We start from the raw sequence: 24,175 nt of genomic DNA, 5'->3' as shown, positions 1-24,175 counted from the left end.
GACATCACGAGGTGGAACAGAATGTTTTCAGTTTTGAGGTAAGAAATCAGCCTAAATATGCAGGTTTGTTTGTGTGTTGTAAATGTTGAACTTGATTGGTTCTAATGCCGTTTTCTCATCACAAACAGACCTGGAGTTGTGTTTTTTTTCATCTTTTCACATGTTTAACACACAAACCTGCATATTTACAAACAGAAAAGACTCCGTTCCACCTTGTGATGTCATGAAGTGGTAGTTTTCAAGTTAACAGCTCCTTTTACCTTAAGTTTCAGTAGAGATTTGCAATTCCGGGAGCTGAAATGATCCAAATAGTTCTAGAAATGAAGGTGTGTGGAGTTTAAAAACACAGCGGAGCACTTCCTGTATCACCACACGATGACATCACAAGGTGGAACAGAGTGTTTTCTGTTTGAGAGAAGAACTCAGCCTAAATACGCAGGTTTGCTTGTGTGTTAAACATGTGTGACGTAGGCCCAATTTGGATATCAACCCAGGATCGGTATCGTTCAGGTGCGTTGCTCCTTTACTCTACTCCAGCCCCAGGTCTTTGCCCGTACGACCTGAATAATCTTGTAAACTCACATTTTGGGAGTTTGTTTTGGCTCCAGCTATGTGAAATTATAATCCACCCACTTTTAAAGCGTGACCTCGTTTTGCTGAAGTGCACAAGTTTATCTGGTGAAGCGAGATGTGGAGGAGAGGCTGGAGGTTAAAGGGTTAATGTCATCTCAGCGTTGTGTTTGGGTTTTTCAGAATAAAACCTCCAGTCGACTCGCACGTAAAGAACTGACGCAGCAGGTCGATTTGAGGATACGCTCTTGTTGTTCTACAGCAGGGGAGGACCACATCAACAAAATGGTTGCTCTCAAAGGGCCAGATGTAACTGTAAGATAAATGTCAATGCGTTTTTATCTTGTTAATTAACCATTTCTATATTTATGACTTATTCAAGTTACAAATATTGCAGATGGATTTGCGTAGATATGAAAAAAATGGCTGTTTGACTGTGTATCTAATGATAAACTGACATTTTAAAACAGTCGTACCTTTTAATTTACTTTCTTGCGGGCCACACAAAATGACGTGGCGGGCCGCATTTGGCCCACGGGCCTTGAGTTCTACAGTGTTTTGGTTCGTAAAATCCTGAGTTTGTAAAGTGTTGGTGGTTTGAATCCCGTTCATCATCGGTCATGTTGGCGATGCATTTCCAGCTCCCACTAATGAACGCTGTTGTTGTGTCCTTGGGCAAGACACTTAACGCAGCTCTCCCCCAGTGTCTGTGTGTACTTTTGTATCGATGTGGAGTAGTTCCTTAAAAGTGTAAAGCGCTTTGAGTCACTTGAAAGTGGAAAAATGCTATAATATTAAAAAAATCTGAACATTTACAGTTATTTATTAGTAAAATACAGTTTTTTCTGTAGTATAAGTCGCACCAGCAACTTCCACAAAAACAGCAACTTTTTGAGAAGCTAACAGTATTAGAGCATGACTTAAAGCTCAAAAGAGTAGCAGAACTGAAAAGTAGAATGGGTGCATCGCTAAACTAAAGACATTTTAGCTCTCTTCTTGTTTGTAACGCAGCAGCTAGCACATTAGCCATGTCCATTTATATGAACAGTCTATGGTTTTGATCAAAAAGACATAAACTTTGTACCTTTATTCTGTTTTATGATGCTTGTCTGGAAGAGTTCACGCCTCACTGTGACCTCTGACCAACAGGAAGTGTGTGTGCGGAAGTTTAGAGTTATTTCAACTGGAAAAAAAACAAGAATCAACTCTAATTTATTCAAAAGGGCCAGATTTACAAAGGGTCAAATCCATTGACCAAAGTTACAGAGAGAGGGGACACAGTTTTTCAATAGAAAGTGAACTGGAGCCAGAGTCGATGGAGCAGGAAGTGCGTACACGCTCACTTCCTGTTTGTAGCGCGGCGGCTAGCAGGTTAGCTACGTCCATTTATATAAACAGTCTATGTCCTGACCCCAGTTCCATCGTTGTTGCAGATTGTATTGAACTGTTTCCTTACCTACTTCCAAGGCACAAAGTGAGTTCAGGCTTCACAGCACGACTCTTGAGGTCAAAGGTCGCGTTTAGTCACAGTTCGGAGGAGAGTGGCAAAGCGTGACGGGGCAAAGCAGGATGTGTGCGGTGTTTATGGGAACGAAAAATATGGGAGCGGCTTAAAGGGGCCATATTACGCTGTTTTCTGGCGTTTCCTCGTCACAAACAGACCTGGGGTTGTGTTTTGTTTTTCTCTCGAACAGAAAACACTCTGTTCCACCTTGTGACGTCATCGTGTGGCAATACAGGAAGTGTTTTTAAACTCCACACACCTTCATTTCTAAAATCATTTGGATCATTTCACCTCTAGAATTGCCGAATCTCCTCTGAACTAAATGTAAAAAAGGAGCTGTTAACTTGGAAACTACCACTTGATGACATCACAAGGTGGAAATAATAATAAAGTGTGACTCAAACATGTGTGAATGAAACAAAACACAACTCCAGGTCTGTTTTTGAGGAGGAAACAGCATTAGAACATGACTTAAAGCTACACAAGAGTCAGTTTTGTGTAATATAGCTCCTTTAAAGTGTTTGCAAAATATTGATCACTGAAATCGATCATTTTCACTTATTCAAAACAGATTTTTAGAAATAGCTGTGGGACTTCGACGGTTAATTCCTGGGCTGGGACAATGATGATTTATAGCAGAGCAAGACAGACATCCACTCACAGTTAAACATTTTTTCTCCAAATACATATAGAAAAAACAAACCTAATTACTTTTCTGTCATCAGTTTCTGTCTCTTTAGCTAAATTACAAACCATAACATCAAAAACCACAGGCCAAGTTCATATATTCTCATTAAACGCTGATGGAAGCAGCTGCCACATTTCAATACACAGCGTTTTTTTAATCACCGCCCCTAAGCCTCAAGGACACGCGCGAAAAGAGACACAAGGAGTAAAAACATCACATGACCCGACTCCTCGACTCCCCCAGAGTCTGATCTGAGCAAATACTGAAGATAGAGCTGTGAGTCAGGAGTGTGAGGGTCAAAGGTCTGTCCCTCTGTGTGTGTGTGTGTGTGTGTGTGTGTGTGTGTGTGTGTGTGAGGGTGCCCGTGTGCGGTGTGTGTGTGCTTGTGTGTGTTTGTGTGTATTTGTGTGTGTGTGCTTTGTGTGTGTGTATTTTCTGTGTGTGTATTTGTGTGGGGGTGTGTGTGCATGGGTGTGTGTATTTTTAGTGTGTGTGTGGGTGCATGTGTGTGTGGGTATTTGTGTGCATGTATATTTTTTGCGCGTGTGCATGTGTATTTGTGTGTGTGTACGCGTGTGTTTGTGTGCATGTATATGTGTGTGTGTGGGCGTGTGTATTTTCTGTGTGCATATGTGCTTGTGTTTGTGTGCATGTGTATTTGTGTGGGGGTGTGTGTGCATGTGTGCTCTATGCTGTGTGTGTGTGTATTTTCTGTGTGTGCATGTATATTTTTTGTGTGTGTGCATGTGTATTTGCGTGTGTGTATTTGTGTGTGCGTGTGTATTTTCTGTGTGTGTGTGTGTATTTTCTGTGTGGGGGTGTGTGTGTGTGTATTTTCTGTGTGTATGTGTGTGTGTATTTTCTGTGTGCATGTGTGTGTGTTTTATTTCTGTGTGTGTGTGTCGCTGTGATGCCAGTGTGACTGCAGGCAGCGTGGCGTTTCGTGCCGGGGCTCGTGAGCCTCGAGGCGGCGAGTCGTCCACGTGGAGCTGAGGAGTCTGGACTTGTGCACAGACATTTCTCATCAGGGTTTGACATGATTTTTTTAGGAGACAGAAAAATGAGCCGTGTTTGGAGACACAGGCTCAGTGTCCTCCTTTTACTGGAGTTATTGTCTTAAAATGTTGCAACACCATTATCCTTATGTTGAGTAACATTTCACTAGAAAAACAAATGTGATGTCTGGATTTCCTCAGAGTCGAGCTTTAAAACACACGACTATGATCAGTTAACTATGACATGTAACTATGACATGTAACTATAAACATGTGACTATAAACATGTAACTATGACATGTAACTATGAACATGTAACTCTAAACATGTAACTATGACATGTAACTATGAACATGTAACTCTAAACATGTAACAATGCCATGTAACTATAACCACGTGACTATAAACATGTAACTATGACTTGTAACTATAACCACGTGACTATAAACATGTAACTGTGACATGTAACTATAAACATGTAACTATGACTTGTAAGTATAACCATGTTACTATAAACATGTAACTCTGACATGTAAATATGAACATGTAACTATGACATGTAACTATAACCACGTGACTATAAACATGTAACTATGAACGTGTAACTCTGACATGTAACTATAACCACATGACTATAAACATGTAACTATGACATGTAACTATAAACATGTAACTATGACTTGTAAGTATAACCATGTGACTATAAACATGTAACTATGACATGTAACTATAAACATGTAACTATGACATGTAACTATAACCACATGACTATAAACATGTAACTATGACATGTAACTATAAACATGTAACTATATACATGTAACTATAACCACGTGACTATAAACATGTAACTGTGACCATGTAACTATGAACATGTAACTATGACATGTAACTATAAACATGTAACTATAACCATGTAACCATGAACATGTAACTATGACATGTAACTATAACTAAATGACTATAAACATGTACCAATGACATGTAACTATAACCATGTAACAATGACATGTAACCATGAACATGTAACTATAACCACGTGACTATAAACATGTAACTATGACTTGTAACTATAACCATGTGACTATAAACATGTAACTGTGACATGTAACTATAAACATGTAACTATGACTTGTAAGTATAACCATGTTACTATAAACATGTAACTCTGACATGTAAATATGAACATGTAACTATGACATGTAACTATAACCACGTGACTATAAACATGTAACTATGAACGTGTAACTCTGACATGTAACTATAACCACATGACTATAAACATGTAACTATGACATGTAACTATAAACATGTAACTATGACTTGTAAGTATAACCATGTGACTATAAACATGTAACTATGACATGTAACTATAAACATGTAACTATGACATGTAACTATAACCACATGACTATAAACATGTAACTATGACATGTAACTATAAACATGTAACTATATACATGTAACTATAACCACGTGACTATAAACATGTAACTGTGACCATGTAACTATGAACATGTAACTATGACATGTAACTATAAACATGTAACTATAACCATGTAACCATGAACATGTAACTATGACATGTAACTATAACTAAATGACTATAAACATGTACCAATGACATGTAACTATAACCATGTAACAATGACATGTAACCATGAACATGTAACTATAACCACGTGACTATAAACATGTAACTGTGACCATGTAACAATAGTGTTACGTTAACCTCAGTGCTTTTTCTTCTTTATCGTCTGTTTATCGTCTCCAGGGCCCTGTTCATCATCTGTCACCTACACAGTCTGTTTGGGTTGAAGTACATTTGACCAGGCCTGGGTCAGAAAACCCTCATGAACCACAGGCACATAGACGTGTAGAACCTGAAATCTGAACTCACAGCTGTGCAAACTGATACCTGGGCTGATGGGATTAAACAGGTGTGGACTAACCAGGGTTTGGATCAAAACCAATTTATAAATCGGCAACAATTCAACTATTTGTTGACTTTTGTCCAGGTTTGGAAAAACACTGATCAGAGTTTACAGAGTTTGCGCGCTGCCTGATTTACGTTCTATTTTTGAAAACATGTGAAGCCCAAACCTGTGAAATTCTTTATGAAGCATCATGAGGAGAAGTATCGCACATTTACAGCTTTATTCAGACTGTGTGAATAAACAGATGATCAGCACCGATACAGAGAGAAATAACCGGATCAGATATCGGCTAACAAATATCGGTTCGGTCGATATCCTGTTTGAACTATTTACTGGTCCTAACTGGCCCAGAAAGTTTGAATTTTCATTTATACAAAATTATTCTGTCATTTCTAGAAATAAATAACAACATAACATGACTGCATCTGCTCTGCCTCATGTTATTTTTGGTTTAACTTGTGTCGTATTGTTCTATTGTGTTGTTGCATGTTTTGTTTGGTAAGATTGCACTTCGTATCGTGTCTGTGCAGCTTTTTGTGCAGCGGTGTGTGTTTTTAACGTGGTTTTTTGGCTTGATTTACAGAAATAAATGCTGTTTTCAGTCTGTGGTATGCGTTGATATCATCCTGTAGTGTTTTTACCTTAAACTTGTATACACTTTATGCACTTTTTTTGTGTTGTTTTGCGCCGGATCTTAACGCTGCTGTGCTAGGTTCAGAGAGGACGGGTTATAACGCCAGACTCTATTGTCCCGAGCGAGTTACAGGTTAATAACACGCTCCAGCCCCGAACACGAGCTAATAAAGAATGTGAGTTAGGTATTAGTGTTTACATAGCAAGTCTTTCCCAGGTGCTACACGATCTCGGGGATTACAGGGGCAGGAGGAGGAGGGGGATACACACTCACACACTCAAACACACTCACACACACACTCACACAAGTCCTCACGTGCAGCTCTGCCCCTAAAGGGAAAAAAAAAAGAGAGAAAGAGGAGGTAGCCGGAGATAACAGATCAGAGGGAGGAAGGGAGCGGTGGGCTGTGTGAACCAGTGCTGGAGTTAACTTCACAGAAACACACACGGTGCCTCCGACCTGGGACCTTTTTCCTTTTTCCCATCAGCTTCTGTATGAATGAAGCTCTTTACTTCTTCCTTTGACTGGAAAAATGGTGGGATTCTCCTCCACTGCTGCTGAAAGTAAGTCCAAGTTTCGTTTACTGTCACTAAACTGTCAGCTCGGCGAGTTTTTAAAGCGAATGCGACGTTCCCGGAGTTACACGCAAGATTTATTATTTATTTTTCGCGTTTACGAGTTCAGGAAGTTAAGTTTTAGCTGGAGAAGAGTCGTCGTTTGAGAGCGAGGGGTCAGGTGGTTCGGGTTGCGTGCCGGCGCGTTAGGATGCTGGAGAAATAATGATGCAGTGTTGGGGAAACGACTCCGCGGCTACGGAAAAATGTAACTTATTGTGAGCTGGGAATTTCTGCTGATTTGTGGGAATTTGGAGGAATTGGATTTTTGAAACTTGCAGAGTCGCCGTGGGGATGTGGTAGCTACTATTGTGCGTCCGTGTGCACAGTTGTTTTGGTTTACGGTTTCGAAATGATTGGACCTCATTAACTGGCTTCTGTTCAGGGGTTTCATCGGATTCTTGCTACTGGAGCCATTTTGAGGACTTTTCACCATTCGATACATGCGATTTTTATTTCGTTTTGAATTGTTAATTGTGTCGGCAGCCGTGCAGATCTTTCATCACACTTAAACCCAAGGATAAGACAGTCTTTCATTGCGTGTTGTTGTGGATTACAGGATTATTTGTTTTCTTGCGTTCTACCTTCATAAAGATACTGAACTAGCGTGTTTTTGTCAGCTGTAAAAATCTGTCAACAGGACAAAAAGTTGTAAAAGTGAAGACGTTTCACTGCTCGTCCAAGCCGCTTCTTCAGTTCTGGTCAGATTACTCCAGGACGCTGCCTTATGTCTGTCTGAAGGAGGCGCTAACGACACTGAAACTTAAAAAAACCCCTATTGTTTACAGTTTTTATTTGTTGGCTAGGTCCATTTAGCTACTTGTGCACTGTGCCTGAGTCATTTTTAGCATATTCCTTCAACTCTTAATGGGTGTTTTTCGCACCTATTTGCATCCTGGCTCTATTGCTCTCTTTGTTTCCTTTGTTTGCTTTGGGTCTGAGCTTAGTTATATAGCTTCTTTAACTCTCCTCTTAAACCATTTCTTTTCTCTGGCTCAGATCTGAACCTCACTCTCTTCAAAGGAGTGTTTAGTGTCTTTGAGATGGAGATGAACCGCAGATTGTTGTCCTGAGCTGCTCTTGTGTCGGTTCATTCTCTTATGGAGCGGCTGTTTAGTTTTTTCACTACACTGAATGGAATAGACCTCATTGTTTTGTTTATGTCTCGGGGTTTTGTTCTTTGTCTGAACCAGTTTTTGTCTTAAAGTGTTTGTAGGTTTGAAATAGACCGGAATCTCAAACGCTCTGAAAATTCTCTGTAGCTTTTCAGACATTTACATTTTATATAGATTACCAACTCTATCTGAATAGTTAGTCCAGTTTTTATATGTAAATGTTTAGTTTGCATCGTCAAGATCCCAACTACTCGCGATTCACTGAGCCAACTTTTTTACTTCTAATACAGATTTTTAAAAATACCTCAAACATTACGAGACTTTCTGACCCGACTATGACCAGTGACTAGTCTTATTACATCAGTTTACATGTTCAACCCATAGACTGTATATATAAATGAACGTAGCTAACCCGCTAGCCGCCGCGTTCCTTCTACTCTGGCTCCAGTTCACTTTCTATTGAAAAACTGTGTCCTCTCTCTGTACCTGCTGCTGTCAGACTCGTCATTTTGGTCTTAAATGTTCATATTAACCCTCTACATGATCCTGAGGTTTTTGAGTTATTTTGAGTTCATTTTATTCTTTTATTTTTTTTTATTTTTTTGAGGGTTTTTTTTCATGCCTTTTTTGTTATTTTAGTTATTTATTTATTTATTTTTTAAGTTATTTTGTGTTAATTTTTGAATTTTTATGTTTTTTTTTGTTTGTTTGTTGTTGTTTTTTTGTTATTTCAAGTTTATTTTTTGTGTCCCCTTTCTCTGTAACTGCTGCTGTCAGACCCACTGTATATGATCCTGGGTTTTTTTTTTGTTATTTTGAGTAAATTTTTTCCACTTTTTTTTTTTTTTAGTTATTTTGAGGTTTTGTTTTGTTTTGTTTTTGGTTTTTTTTACTTTTTTTTTGTTATTTTGAGTTTTTTTTATTTTGAGTTTTTTGTTGTTGTTTTAGTTTTGGAGTAAATCTGTTTAATTTTTATTTATTTATATATATATTTTTTTGTTATTTTGAGTTTATTTTTTTGTTTTTCGTGTCCTCTCTCTGTAACTGCTGCTGTCAGACTCATTTTGGTCTTAAATGTTCGTATTAACCCTCTACATGATCCTGGGGTTTTTATTTCACTATTGTGTCTGTAAATCAAGATATGAACATTAAAAACAGACAAATCAGGCGACGTCTTTCCCGAGGTCACTCCTGTTAGCGTTAGCAACAGGTTTGATTGACAGCGTTGCTAAGGTATACAGTCTATGATATATGAAACATGGAACTATATCGTTTGGGGTAAATTTTTCTGGTTATGTTTTGGTTTTATGAGCATATTTGAGAAGTTGTCTGACTCATTACAGACTCAAACTAACGACTTAAGTGTTTAATTCTGCTGTTTATTCACTGCAGCTCATGATTTTTAACAATATTGTAGATTTATGGTTCAAATCTGCTCGTTGTTTGCGTCAGTGGCGTAAATGAGTTTCAGTATTATCGTTTATTGTCTATTTACTTCAGCGATATATCAAACTTCAAAGTGAAAGACGGTTGGAGATGGTGTTTTTCATGTTTTAGAATCCAGAGCAACCGTTGACCGATAAGATCTGCCGATATCGTTTGGCCGATTTAGATTATTTTGCCCGAAGTTTACTACAAACTCCGTCACAAACCTTTGACGGCGTTTTCTGCAGTTAAGAAATCACATTGAAGTGTTAAAATAAAGCTCTGTGTGTAGATCTGTCACGTTAACACATTTTGAAGTTCGATATATCGCTGTAAAGTAACGTAAATATAAACGATAAATGATAATGTTGAAACTAATGACGCTGATTCGATTCTCGCCCTCGACATAAACGTCATCGGTCGATTGGTCACATCCACGGATCCACAGGTTGTTGGTGCGATTCCAGCTCCCTCAGGTGGATGCTGTTGTTGTGTCGTTGGGCAGGACACTCCCCCTGTGTGTGTGTGTGTGTGTGTGATTGTGTGTGTGTGTGTGTGTGTGCAGTGGTGTGTGCTGCAGACCTGGAGGTGCGTCTCTAAAGTCTCTGATGGATGATCCCGATTTTACTTTTCCAGATGAAAAATGAGGGAAAACCACATGACCTTTGAGCTGAGGTCATGTGACTCTTCAGATCAGTGTGAGCGGCGTGTTAGTGCAGGCGCTCCTCCTCCTCCACCGCTCCTCCTCCTCCGCTCCTCCTCTGTCTCTACTGTCTCTCCTACTCTGTCTACTCCTCTGTCTGTCCTCCTTCATGTGTCTGTCCTCCGTCTGTCTCTACTCCTCTGTCTCTGTGTTTCTCCTCCTCTATCTGTCTCTCCTCTGTCTCTACTCCTCTATGTCTGTGTTTCTCCTCTCTCTCCCACTCCTCTGTCTCTCCTCCTCTGTGTCTACTTCTCTGTCTCTCCTCCTCCGTCTGTCCTCCTGTCTCTACTCCTCTGTATTTGTCTCTCCTCCTCCCTCTCACCTCCTCTCTCGCTCCTAATCTGTCTCTCTCTCTCTCCTTATCTCTCTTCCCCTCTCTCTCCTTCTCATCTCTCCTCTTCTATCATTCCTTCTCTGTCTCTTCTCTCGCTCCTGTCTCTCCTCCTCTCTGTCTCTTCTTCTCTTGTCTCTCCTTCTGTCTTTCCTTCTCTGTCTTTACTCCTCTTTTCTCACCTCCTCTGTCTCTCCTCCTTTGTCTCTCCTCTCTCTTTCCTGTCTCTCTATCTCTCCTTCTCTCTCTTCTCCTCTATCTCTTCTCTCTCTCCTCTGTCTCTCCTCCACTCTCTCCTCCTCTCTTTCTCCTCCTCTGCCTCTCCTCTTCTAGTCTCTCCTCCTCTGTCTCTCCTCCTCTCTTCCTCTGCCTCTCCTCTTCTAGTCTCTCCTCCTCCTGTCTCTCCTCTGTCTCTCCTCTTGTCTCTCCTCCTGTCTCCCCTCCTCCTCTCTCTCTCCTCTTCTTGTCTCCTCTCTCTCTCCTTCTGTCTCTCCCCCGTCTCTCCTTCTCTGTCTCCCTTCCTCCTGTCTCTCCTCCACTCTGTCTCCTCTGTCTCTCCTCTCTCTCCTCTTCTCTATCTTTCCTCCCCTTGTCTCTCCTCCTCTGTCTCCTCTCCTCCTCTTGTCTCCTCTCTCTCTCCTTCTGTCTCTCCCCCGGCTCTCCTTCTCTGTCTCTCTTCCTCCTGTCTCTCCTCCACTCTGTCTCTCCTCTTCTCTACGTTTCCTCCCCTTCTCCTCCTCCTCTTGTCTCTTTTCCTCTCTCTCTCCTCCTCCTGTCTCTTTTCCTCTCTCTCTCCTCCTCCTGTCCCTCCTCTTGTCTCTTTTCCTCTCTCTCTCCTCCTCCATCTCTCCTCTCTTCCTCCTCTCTGTCTCTCTTCATCTGTCTCTCCTCTCTTTGTTTTCTGTTCCTGTTGCTGTTGCGTCCCTCTGGTTCTTAAACCTTTTGTCTGATCTGTTAAACAAACTCTGTCGACACAATAGAGTCACATTCGCTCCATCACTCGAGGAATGTGTCCAGCGTTTATCGCCCGAGTCGGCGACGTGCGAGAAAGAAACAGTTTAAAGCCGCTAGATTACACAAAATGAACTCTTATGAGCTTTAATCCTGAAACAAAACACAACTCCAGGTCTGTTTGCGTCGAGGAAACGACATCACAGATCAGAACGCCGGCCCTTTAAGACGTCACCGCGAGTCGACAAAATCCTTCAGAGGAAATAAAAGCAGATGGTTCGTGTTGGTGCTGTTTTATTTTCTAAACCTGCAGGTGTGTTCATCTCGTGTTGATGTGACGTTGGTGCCGATTTTCAGGCACAGTTTGAAAAAAATAAATAAATAAAATAAAATAAACGTCTTTCTGTGTAAATATCTCAAGTTACAACATAAAAACCTGTGACTTATACTCAGGCGCGACTTATATATGAACAAAATGCATTTTCTTTAAAAAAATAAAAATAATAAATAAATAAAAAAATAAACTCAAAATGACCAAAAAAATAAATAAAAATCAAAATAACTACATAAATAAATAAATAAATAAAAACAAATAATAACCAAAAAAAAACCAACCCCAAAATAACAAAAAAAAACTTAAAATAACCTAAATCAACAAATAAAATAAATAAAAATAAACTCAAAATAACTAAATAAATTAATTAATTAATAAAAATAATGACCAAAAAAACAAACAAAAACAAACTCAAAATAACTAAAAACAAACAAAAAAAAAAATTAAATAACCAAAATCAACAAATAAATAAATAAAAATAAACTCAAAATAACTTAAAAAATAAAATAAATCAAAATAAACTCAAAATAACTAAAAAAAAACAAAAAACCTCAGGATCATGTAGAGCAGGTTAATACGAACATTTAAAACCAAAATGATGAGTCTGATTTAGAACCCAAAAAATTCTTAAAGCCGTGCTACGTAACTTTTCTGGTGGAGGGTCCTGTACCTATTTGTCTTCATGGGGATGTTATTGCTTCGTTGGAATGTTCCACAGTTCGGAATTAAGTCGTTAAACTTATCTTTTTCCATGGAGACAAGCAGATTTCTTTTCAAATTTATCTGGTGCGACTTATACTCAGGTGCGCTCTACAGTCTGAAATCCGCAGTGTTATATCCAGAACATTTTTAAACTGTCAGCAACAATAATTATCATGATATTATCGTTAATCGCAGTTATTTTGACCGTGATAATCGTGACACCAAATTTCATATCGTCCCGTGTCTACTGTTGAAGGTAACGCCCCTTTCCGCCCCCGAAACGCTACTGGTTTAGCACGACGCGGACTCTTAGCAACGCTGTCAATCAAACTTGTTGCTAACGCTAACGGGAGCGACCTCGGGGGAAAGAAGGCGCCGGATTTGTCTGTTATTAATGTTCATATCTTGATTTACAGACACAAAAGTGAAATAAAAACCCCAGGATCATGTAGAGGGTTAATACGAACATTTAAGACCAAAATGAGTCTGACAGCAGCAGAGACAGAGAGAGGAGACAGGTTTTCAAATAAACAAAAAATAAACTAAAAATAACACAAAAAAAATAAATAAAAATAAACTCAAAATAATAAAAAAATAATAATAAAAAAACCTCGAAATAACTTAAAAAAAAAAATCCTCAAAATAACAAAAAAAAATAACTCAAAATAACTAAAAAAAAACAAACCCAAAAAACCAAATTTAAAATAAAAATAAACTCAAAACAACTTTAAAAAATAAAATAAAAATGAACCCCAGGATCATGTAGAGGGTTAATCCGAACATTTAAGACCAAAATGAGTCTGACAGCAGCAGGTACAGAGAGAGGACACAGTTTTTCAAATAAACAAAAAATAAACAAAAAATAACAAAAATAAATAAATAAAAATAAACTCAAAATAATAAAAAAAAATAATAAAATAGCAACAAAAAAAACTCAAAATAATAATTAACCCCCCCCCCTCAAAATAACAAAAAATAAATAAATAAATAACTCAAAATAACTTAAAAAAAAAAAAAAAAAAAGAACCCCAGGATCATGTAGAGGGTTAATACGAACATTTAAGACCAAAATGACGAGACTGATTTGAAACGTGGCGGCTAGCAGGTTAGCTACGTCCATTTATGCATACAATCTATAGGTTGACGCCCCAAAAATTCTTAAAGCTGTACTACGTAACGTTTCTGGTGGAGGGTCCTGTACCTACTTGGCTTCATGAGGATGTTATTAAGACGTCACCTCGAGCCTCATCTGAACCTGAACATTTAACATTAAAGTGAAGGAAAAACAGCCAAAACGATTCTCTTTTTCTTTTTAATAAAACTTCATCCCTGTTGTTTACACAGCGCTTTGAGGAAACGCCGTGTAGTTTGCCTCAGGTGACTGGACCGAAAATGTGTTTTTTCTGGCAACGCTTTGATTCAAACAACTCCCTCCACAAATATCTCGACATCTTAAGATAAAAAGACACGAAAGACGTAAAAGATTTAAAGACTTGGACGATGTTTTTGAGTGTTAGAGATTTGTAACGTAAGACTTGAGGGACTCGGGGTGGGTTTATTCTGCAGCGTTGCCAGATTCTACAAAAAATAACAGCTTTTTTTACTTGTTTTGGCCCAGTTAGAGATGCTTAAATAGATAAAATGTGTGTGGTTTTGTTCCTTGAAAGCCGTTCTGGGTTTATTGCTGACTCGTTTCAGTTTTCGGTCGTTTTCTCGGGGCTGAATGAGTCACTCCAGATGAAGTTTGACGACCTCAGTTTTAGGGGAAGCCCACTCCGTGTCCAAACAGCTGAAATGTTTGGCTCCGGGACGACAGCGAACGAGCCAATATTCATCCCACTCACGTACGAATCCCTCGCCGCTCTGTAGTCTGCAGGGCGTGACTTAAAGCTGCACTCTGTGGCTTTTCCATCATTTCCATGGACTTTTGACCATCGTTAAAGGTCCTATATTAAACAAAAATGACTCTTGTAAGCGTTTAGCCATGTTTTAATGCTGTTACCTCCTCAAAAACACACCGCGAGTTGCGTTTTGCGTCGTTCACACATGTTTGAGTAACACTTTATGATTAGTCAAAGCTCAAAATGCTCTGTTCCACCTCGTGATGTCATCAAGTGGTAGTTTTAACAGCTCTTTTTACATTTTGTTTCATCAAGATTGGCAATTCCAGAAGCTGAAATCGTCCAAATGATTCTAGAAATGAAGGTGTGTGGAGTTTAAAAACACAACGGAGCACTTCCTGTATCGCCACATGATGACATCACAAGGTGGAACAGAGTGTTTTTGAAAGTGTTTGAGAGAAGAACTCAGCTTAAATATGCAGGGTTTGTGTTGTAGATGTTGAACTTGACTGGTTCTCATGTTGGTTCCTCATCACAAACACACCTGGAGTTCTTGTTCTCAAACCGAAAACACTCTGTTCCACCTTGTGATGTCATCAAGTGGTAGTTTCAACAACTCCTTTTACCTTTTGTTTAGTAAAGATTGGCAATTCCAGGAGCTAAAATGATCCAAATGATTCTAGAAACGAAGGTGTGTGGAGTTTAAAAACACAGCGGAGCACTTCCTGTATCACCACACGATGACATCACAAGGTGGAACAGTGCGTTTTCAGTTTGAGAAAAGAACTCAGCCTAAATATGCAGGTTTGTTTGTTAAACATGTGTGAAAGAAACAAAACACAACTCCAGGTCTGTTTGTGATGAAGAAACAACATTAGATCCAACCAAGTTCAACATCTACAACACACAAACCTGCAGATTTAGGCTGAGCTCTTTTCTCAAACTGAAAACACTCTGTTCCACCTTGTGATGTCATCAATTGGTGATACAGGAAGTGCTCCGCTGTGTTTTTAAACTCCACACACCTTCATTTCTAGAATCATTTGGATCATTTCAGCTCAGGAATTGCCTATTTCTACTGAACTAAAGGTAAAAAAGCAGCTGTTAACATGAAAACTACCACTTGATGACATCACAAGGTGGAACAGAGCGTTTTGAGCTTTGCAGATGTTACAGACTAATAATAAAGTGTGACTCAAACATGTGTGAATGAAACAAAACACAACTCCAGGTCTGTTTGTGACGAGGACACAACATTAAAACGGCATAATATGGGCCGTTTAAATAGCAGTTTTACATCAGTTTCTACTCGTTTTTACTCCGATAAAATCCAGTTGAACAGAATCATATTTTGTTGTTGCGTTGAGTCAAACACCGCGTTGCCAGGGCCTCTACACTCCACTACACAAAGACACCTCAAACACGCGGCGTTTCCTTCCATTGTGTAGCATAAGTCTGATAAAAACACCGGCGTGAAGATGATGAAGTGGCCCGCGTGACCCAGAGCGCTCCTGTGCGGCCCATTAGAGGCGGGCCGTGTAGCTTTTGGCTCGAGCAGGTGGTCATTTTGTTGATTGCGTTTCCAGTAGAGGTCGACCGCGAGTATCATAGCAACCAAAGAGCCAATCAGGAGCGAGGATGTTGGATATCTCTAATTTCCGTACATAAAAAAGCTGTTTTATGCGGGAAAACGTCGCACTTACGGTAAGCTAACGGCGGGTATTTTACGTCCAAACACAAGCCGTGAAATAACTAGGTCATGAGTAAATTAGAAGCGTTGATGAACTAAACTGTTCTAAATTGAAAGTGCGCATTTCAACACGTCTAACTAGGCTAATTAAGCTAACTAACGGCTAATTATAAAGCCCGTTTATCCAATCAGGTCATTAAAAACGGTGCTTTGTTATGACCCTGAGCCGTGCCTGACCTCACACTGTTCTGCAAAACTGTGAAACGAGGTAAAGAAAGAGCGGAAAAGGAAAAAAAACGCAACGTACAAACCGTGAATGCTAACAGCTAATCCAAAAATTGCTAAAGTGACAGAATGTAGATCTTATAAGAGACGAGCGGGTGCAGAAGCGACCCCGTTCACAGTAGGAATTCATGTTTTCCAAAGCTGTTTTCAGACATAAAAACCCTTATAATTGAGTAAATGAAATACGTTTAATGCCGTACTGTGGATTATCTTAAAGCGCTAACGTTGCGCTATTTTCAGAATCTGTGTTTTAATGTTTCCTCGTCACAAACAGACCTGAAGTTGTGTTTTTTTTGTTTTAATTCGCACACGTTAAACACACTGACGCTGAGCAGTTCTTTACGCAAACACGAAAACACTCCGTTCCACCTTGTGATGTCATCGTGTGGCGATACAGGAAGTGCTCCGCTGTGTTTTTAAACTCCGTACACCTTCAAAAGACTCATTTCAGCCTTGGAATCGCTGATCTTTAACTTGAAAACGAGCATTTTGAGGTTTGGAGACGTAGACGGATCAATAATAAAGTGTTACTCAAACTTGCGTGAATTAAAAAACACAAGTCCAGGTCCGTTTTCGACAACGTAACAACATTATAACACGACTTAACGTTCACAAGAGTCAGTTTTGCGTAACGTAGGACCTTTAACTTCCTCCAAACTCTGCAGACCCTTTTACTCTGCGGCTCTGGTTTGACTCACCGAGGACGCACCTTGTTGAAATATGTCGGGAGAGCAGTTTTCTCACACTTAGTCAACACCAGCAATCCCCAGATACAACCTCGGGCCCGCGCTGAGTTTACACAACACGACGCACAACCTGAGATGTCAGAGATTCTCGGTGCGGCTGATAATCGAGCCGTACTGAGCCAGGTATGCCGCACGCCTCACTGAGCAAACACACGGCTGCGTTCCTGCGGTTTTAATGTTTTGGCCTGTGTTTGTCCAGCTCTTGTTTCCATATGAGCGCTCCGTCGAACAAAGACTTTTCTGCCTCGCTGCCTGTCCTGCGCCTGACCCATAAACTGTGTAAAGAAGTGGACTGAGTGAGTGTGACGTCACCCGCAGAGTCCGGCTTTCGGTCAAATGAAGCTCGTCGAGGCGAGAGCAGGTATAGCGGCGAATTTGGAGCCGAGTTTCGTGTTTGGAATTACGACTGCGAGTGCCATAGCAACCAAAGAGCCAATCAGGAGCGAGGATGTTGAGCAATAATCTTTTGTGGGACTTTTTATACACCACACCACCTTTTTATACACTACTTATTTTCCTGAGTATAAGTCGCACTGGAGTATAAGTCGCACCAGCCAAAAAATACATAAAAAATAAGAAAACAAACACATTTTTCATTCATCATTCTTTTTTTTTTTTTTGTTCTGTTGTTGTTATTATGTAAACAATAAAAATTTGATCACAAAAAAAAAACAAACAAACACATTTTTCACATGTAAATAAAATAAGATAAGATCTGCCTTTATTAGTCCCACAGTGGGGAAATTCCAGTATTGCACCGCACAGTTAAAGAACAGAAGGAAAATGGTACATGCAATAAAACAAGATAATAGATAAATAGCTTAAAATAATTAAAAAAATATACTTAAAAATAAACTAAAATCGCATCTGAGTCGCCTTTTTTCATAGTTCAGCCAAGAGTGCAAGTTATAGTACAAAAAAATACAAAAATACTATAATAATAATAATTGCTAACAAAGTTAATCGCCGTTGTGTCGTTAGAATGTGCGGAAAAAGACGACGATTTACTGTAGATCACTGTTGTTTTCACGTATAACAAAGTACAAAACTTTAACAGAGCCTTTTCGTGATATTAATTATTAAAATAACCAAAATCAACAAATAAATAAATAAAAATAAACTCAAAATAACTTAAAAAATAAAATAAAAAAATAAACTCAAAATAACTAAATAAATTAGTAAATAAAAAAATAATAACCAAAAAAATTATTATTCAAAATAACTTAAATAAATAAATAAATCAAAATAAACTCAAAATAACAAAAAAAAAAACAAAAACCTCAGGATCATGTAGAGCGGGTTAATACGAACATTTAAAACCAAAATGATGAATCTGATTTAGAACCCAAAAAATTCTTAAAGCCGTGCTACGTAACTTTTCTGGTGGAGGGTCCTGTACCTATTTCTCTTCATGGGGATGTTATTGCTTCGTTGTAATGTTCCACAGTTCGGAAATTAAGTCGTTAAACTTATCTTTTTCCATGGAGACAAGCAGATGACGCCACCAGGACAAGGTAGAGGTCAGATCTGTGGAGAGGCGACCCCATTTATAGTAAGAATACATGTTTTTCAAGATATTTTCGAGCAATAAACGCACGCGTAGCTGAAAAAATAGATGGATATGTTTAACGTCGCACTGTGGAATCTACCCGGAGACAATCAGACGGTCAAAAAAGTTACGTCGTGCGGCTTTAAATGCGGTTAAAAGTGCGTTATAGTTTGGCTCGAGGGCAGTGGGAGATGTGATTAAGTCTAGATACAGTAAATAGAAATAACAATTGGCGAGGAAGACAGAGACGGAGCCGTGATGGATGGTGTTTATCTTTGGAGGAGATAAAGGAGGAAGCTAAACAAACACACACACAAAAGACACACAAACATACACGCACACAAAAGACACACAAACATACACGCACACACGCAGGTCGGAGACGTGTTTTCAGAGGGAGGTGCGTCTTAAGATCGATGGCGTTTCGTGGGGACGGTGTTTTAGGGACGACTCGATCCAGCTCCGGTTCAGTTCAGAGACTGATAACGACTCTGGCCTTAAACCTGTCGCGAAAACTCACAAACCAGAGGAAGAAGTGCAGAGACTGGAGCAGAAAATACTCAAGGAAAAGTAAAAGTATCACCTGAAATAATCTACTTGAGTAAAAGTATTAGATTGTGATTAAAGAGTAAAAAGTAAAACTATTTTGTGCAGATTTTGAGTCTGATGAAGCTTCAAATGTGGTGATTTTGATAAAAATTTGAGCTGAATTTTGTTCAATTGAAAGCAAGGATTAAACCAGGACTAAACAGGGACTAAACCAGGGCTAAACCGAGACTAAACTAGGATTAAACCAGGACTAAACAAGGATTAAACCAGGACTAAACCAGGACTAAACCAGGGCTAAACCGAGACTAAACCAGGATTAAACCAGGACTAAACAAGGACTAAACCAGGACTAAACCAGGGCTAAACCGAGACTAAACCAGGATTAAACCAGGACTAAACAAGGACTAAACCAGGACTAAACCAGGATTAAACCAGGACTAAACCAGGATTAAACCAGGACTAAACCAGGACTAAACAGGGACTAAACCGGGACTAAACCAGGGCTAAACCAGGACTAAACAAGGACTAAACAGGGATTAAACCAGGACTAAACAAGGACTAAACCAGGACTAAACCAGGGCTAAACCGAGACTAAACCAGGATTAAACCAGGACTAAACAAGGACTAAACCAGGACTAAACCAGGATTAAACCAGGACTAAACCAGGATTAAACCAGGACTAAACCAGGACTAAACAGGGACTAAACCGGGACTAAACCAGGGCTAAACCAGGACTAAACAAGGACTAAACAGGGATTAAACCGGGACTAACCAGGACTAAACCAGCACTAAACCGGGACTAAACCAGGACTTAACCAAGACTAAACCAGGACTAACCAGGACTAAACCAGGACTTAACCAGGACTAAAGTAAAACTTAATTTGGACTAAACCAGGATTAAACCAAGAATAAACCTGGACTAAACCCGGACTAAACCCGGATTTATAAAGCTTCAACTGTGGTGATTTTGATTTTGTTTTTATTAGTTTACTTTTGTTTGTGTTAAAACAATAATAAAAATACTTTTACTCAGCAGAAAGTCCAGATACTCCTCTCAAATGTACTAAGGTAAAAGTAAAAACCATCCTTCAGTAAAGTACAGATACAGACGCTGCTTTTACTTCGTAACATTCCACTTCTGAGATAAACAATAATATTGAAACAAAACCAAACTGAAGCAGAATTATCCCCCAAAAAACGATTACAAATCTATATCACAAAAACAAAAGCTGAAATAATTACACAACAGAACACAACACTTACGTAACGAGTTTGTCTTTATAATGAGCCGTAAATGTCATTTATTCAATGTTTTGCAGCTCAAATCTCATCAAATTGCAAAAATATAACATTGAAGTGGATGTGAACGTGGTCACTGTTAGTTTATGTCGTCTGGCGCTTCGTTGTTGTGAAACTAAAATCTTTCTAAACCGTTTCCCAAGAGGCGGTGGCTGTAAACTCTTTTCCTTTCGAGTTTCCATCACAGTGAGATTCTGTTTCAATCCACATTTTGTTTAGTCTGAAAACCAGACGTCAAAACCTGAGTGACAGTAAACGAGGGAGCGCAGAGGAAGCGTGGCAGATAAGTCTGTCTCACACGGGTTTGTTTGGACGTGTGAGGACGACCTTTGAACCCTGGGTTGATACACTGAGCCCTCTAACCTCTGACCTTTGCCCCCCGCAGCCATGGAGGTGCTGGTGAGCGAGCTGGGCGTCCTGCTGAAGATGCTCGACCAGGAGAGTCTCAGTTCATCCACAGAAGAGAAGAAGACGTCTGTGTGGAACCTGCTCCAGCAAATACAGCCGCAAGGTACGAGGAAAAATAAAATAAAATAAATATATATATATATATATACAGCACAATCTGCACACAAAGTGAATCAAAGTGTTTTACAGAATAAGAAAGACGTTAAAATCATAATACAACAAAGAAAAACATAAATAATCATCATAAAATTAACATTAAAGGAGAAGAGCCAGAATATTGCACGTATGATTCCCCATGTTTATTCTTGGTTTAGTCCTGGTTTAGTCCTGGTTTAGTCCCATTTTAGTCCCAGTTTAGTTCTGGTTTAGTCCTGATTTAGTCCTGGTTTGGTCCTGGTTTAGTCCTGGTTTAGACCTGGTTTAGTCCTGGTTTAGTCCCGGTTTAGTCCTGGTTTAGTCCCGGTTTAGTCCTGGTTTAGTCCCGGTTTAGTCCTGGTTTAGTCCCGGTTTAGTCCCGGTTTAGTCCTGGTTTAGTCCTGGTCTTGTCCTGGTTTAGTCCTTGTTTAGTCCTGGTTTAGTCCTTGTTTAGTCCTGGTTTAGTCCTGGTTTAGTCCTGGTCTTGTCCTGGTTTAGTCCTTATTTAGTCCTTGTTTAGTCCTTGTTTAATCCTTGTTTAATCCTTGTTTAGTCCTTGTTTAGTCCTGGTTTAGTCCTGGTCTTGTCCTGGTCTTGTCCTGGTTCAGTCCCTGTTTAGTCCTGGTTTAGTCCTGGTTTAGTCCTGGTTTAGTCCTTGTTTAGTCCTGGTTTAGTCCTTGTTTAGTCCTGGTTCAGTCCCTGTTTAGTCCTGGTTTAGTCCTGGTTTAGTCCTGGTTTAGTCCTGGTTTAGTCCTTGTTTAGTCCTGGTTTAGTCCTGGTTTAGTCCTTGTTTAGTCCTGGTTTAGTCCTTGTTTAGTCCTGGTTTAGTCCTTGTTTAGTCCTGGTTTAGTCCTGGTTTAGTCCTGGTTTAGTCCTTGTTTAGTCCTGGTTTAGTCCTTGTTTAGTCCTGGTTCAGTCCCTGTTTAGTCCTGGTTTAGTCCTGGTTTAGTCCTGGTTTAGTCCTGGTTTAGTCCTTGTTTAGTCCTGGTTTAGTCCTGGTTTAGTCCTTGTTTAGTCCTGGTTCAGTCCCTGTTTAGTCCTGGTTTAGTCCTGGTTTAGTCCTGGTTCAGTCCCTGTTTAGTCCTGGTTTAGTCCTGGTTTAGTCCTGGTTTAGTCCTGGTTTAGTCCTGGTTTAGTCCTGGTTTAGTCCTTGTTTAGTCCTGGTTTAGTCCTGGTTTAGTCCTGGTTTAGTCCTGGTTTAGTCCTGACTCTGGTTGGTTCATGTGGTTCTGACATGATTCATTTTTATGATAGATTTGTCTTTTTAAACGTCGTATGTGACACAAAACTGTTGTTTAGTTTAAGTTGTTCTAATGTTTCCTCCTCAAAAACAGACCTGGAGTTTTGTGTTTTGTGTTTTGTTTTTTGTGTTTTGTTTGATTCTTCTTGTCTGTGACGAGGAAACAACATAAAAACACAGACCTGAACACAGCGTCACATGGGCCTTTAACTGTCAGATGTGTTGACCTTTGACCTGTTTTATGCTTAATATCTCTGTATTTTTTGGTCCAATCCACATGAAACAAAAACTTATACAAAGTCCAACGTCTTCTCTGTCGGTTTAAACCAACAGAAGTTTAATATTTTGTTCACCGTAGCTTCAGGACGCGGCGTTTAGGAGTGAGATGGAAGTACTTTTAGCCGTTTAACAGGTTTATGGAGCCGACCCCAGACAAATAAAAAGTAAAAGTAAAAGTAAAAAGTATTAAAGCACCTGTTTAAAAATGGACTTAAAGAGCAAAAAGTAAAAGTATTTTGTGCAGATTTTGAGTCTTATAAAGCTTCAAATGACCGAAGTACTTAAGTAAAAGTAAAAGTATCACATGAAAAAGTCTACCTAAGTAAAAGTATTTAAGTACCTGTTAAAAAATGGACTTAAAGAGTAAAAAGTTAAAGTATGTTGTGCAGATTTTGAGTCTTACAAAGCTTCAAATGTGGTGATTTTGATAAAGATTTGAGCTTTTATTTGTATTTTTTTGTTTTGCTCAAATTCTGACCGTGTTAAAAATAAAAATAAACCCTCAGACTTTTCAGCAGGTCTCAGAAAATAATAAATACTTTTACTTTACAGTTCTGTTCAAAAACGTAGCGTAGTAGAAAGTACAGATACTGCTCTCAAATGCAGTGACGTAAAAGTAAAATGTACCCACTTAAATAAAATCCAGATACTTTAAATGTTTACTTAGGCGCAATACATTACTACTTTTACTTCGTTACGTGTGAATATTCATGGTAACGCAGTACTTGTTTGTGTGTAGTGTCCGGGACAGAGTACATCTACATGAACGCCTCTGTGTACAGGAACGGGACCAGCTTCGTGGAGTCGCTTTTTGAGTCATTTGGTGAGTTTGAGTCTTACATATTTAAGATAAAATACTGTATTTTCCTGAGTATAAGTCGCACCGGTCAAAAAACGCATAATAATGAAGAAAAAAACATGTATAAGTCGCGTCTGAGAATAAGTCGCACTTTTCAGAACATTTATTTTACAAAATCTGAGACCAAGAACAGACAATTTATCTTTAAAGTCAAGTTAGTCCCGGTTTAGTCCCTGTTTAGTCCCGGTTTAGTACCGGTTTAGTCCCGGTTTAGCCCCTGCTTAGTCCTGGTTTAGTCCTTGTTTAGTCCCTGTTTAGCCCCGGTTTACTCCCGGTTTAGTCCCGGTTTAGTTATGGTTTAGTCCTGGTTTAGTCCTTGTTTAGTCCTGTTTTAGTCCTGGTTTAGTCCTGGTTTAGTCCTTGTTTAGTCCTTGTTTAGTCCTGGTTTAGTCCTTGTTTAATCCTGGTTTAGTCCTGGTTTAGTCCTGGTTTAGTCCCGGTTTAGTCCCTGTTTAGTCCTGGTTTAGTCCTGGTTTAGTCCCGGTTTAGTCCCTGTTTAGTCCCTGTTTAGTTCCGGTTTAGTCCTGGTTTAGTCCTGGTTTAGTCCTGGTTTAGTCCTGGTCCAAGAACAGACATTTTATCTTTAAAGTCAAGTTATAATGATGATAATAAAATATAGAACAACAGGCTGACGCTAACCACACGCTAACGCTAACGCTAACGCTAACACATTTATATTTATTCAGCTACATGAAGCTAATTTCACATATAAGTCGCGTCTGAGTATAAGTCGCAGCCCCGGACAAACTCTGAAAAAAGTGGCACATATAGTCTGGAAAATACATAAGTGAG

General features: G+C 39.3%; 1 protein-coding gene across 2 annotated transcripts in view; it reads left to right on the top strand.

Annotated features, from left to right (window-relative positions):
- The window catches only part of afap1l1a (actin filament associated protein 1-like 1a), a 64,152-nt gene that overhangs the window by 16,864 nt on the left and 23,113 nt on the right, over nt 1–24,175 (top strand). The window contains exons 1-3 of one of the 2 annotated variants that reach the window (XM_033974537.2): nt 6,691–6,891; nt 20,848–20,973; nt 23,264–23,347. In XM_033974537.2, coding sequence (XP_033830428.1) covers nt 6,861–6,891; nt 20,848–20,973; nt 23,264–23,347 — 241 coding nt within the window. In that variant the 5' untranslated portion in view covers nt 6,691–6,860. Of the gene's footprint in view, nt 1–6,690; nt 6,892–20,847; nt 20,974–23,263; nt 23,348–24,175 lie in introns of those variants that run through there. The other variant, XM_055224641.1, reaches the window with a different exon arrangement.

The sequence above is a fragment of the Periophthalmus magnuspinnatus genome, chromosome 10, assembly GCF_009829125.3.
Source record: "Periophthalmus magnuspinnatus isolate fPerMag1 chromosome 10, fPerMag1.2.pri, whole genome shotgun sequence".
NCBI lineage: Eukaryota > Metazoa > Chordata > Actinopteri > Gobiiformes > Gobiidae > Periophthalmus > Periophthalmus magnuspinnatus.
Note: the sequence above shows the minus strand (reverse complement) of the source record. Positions and strands in the feature narration are given on the sequence as shown.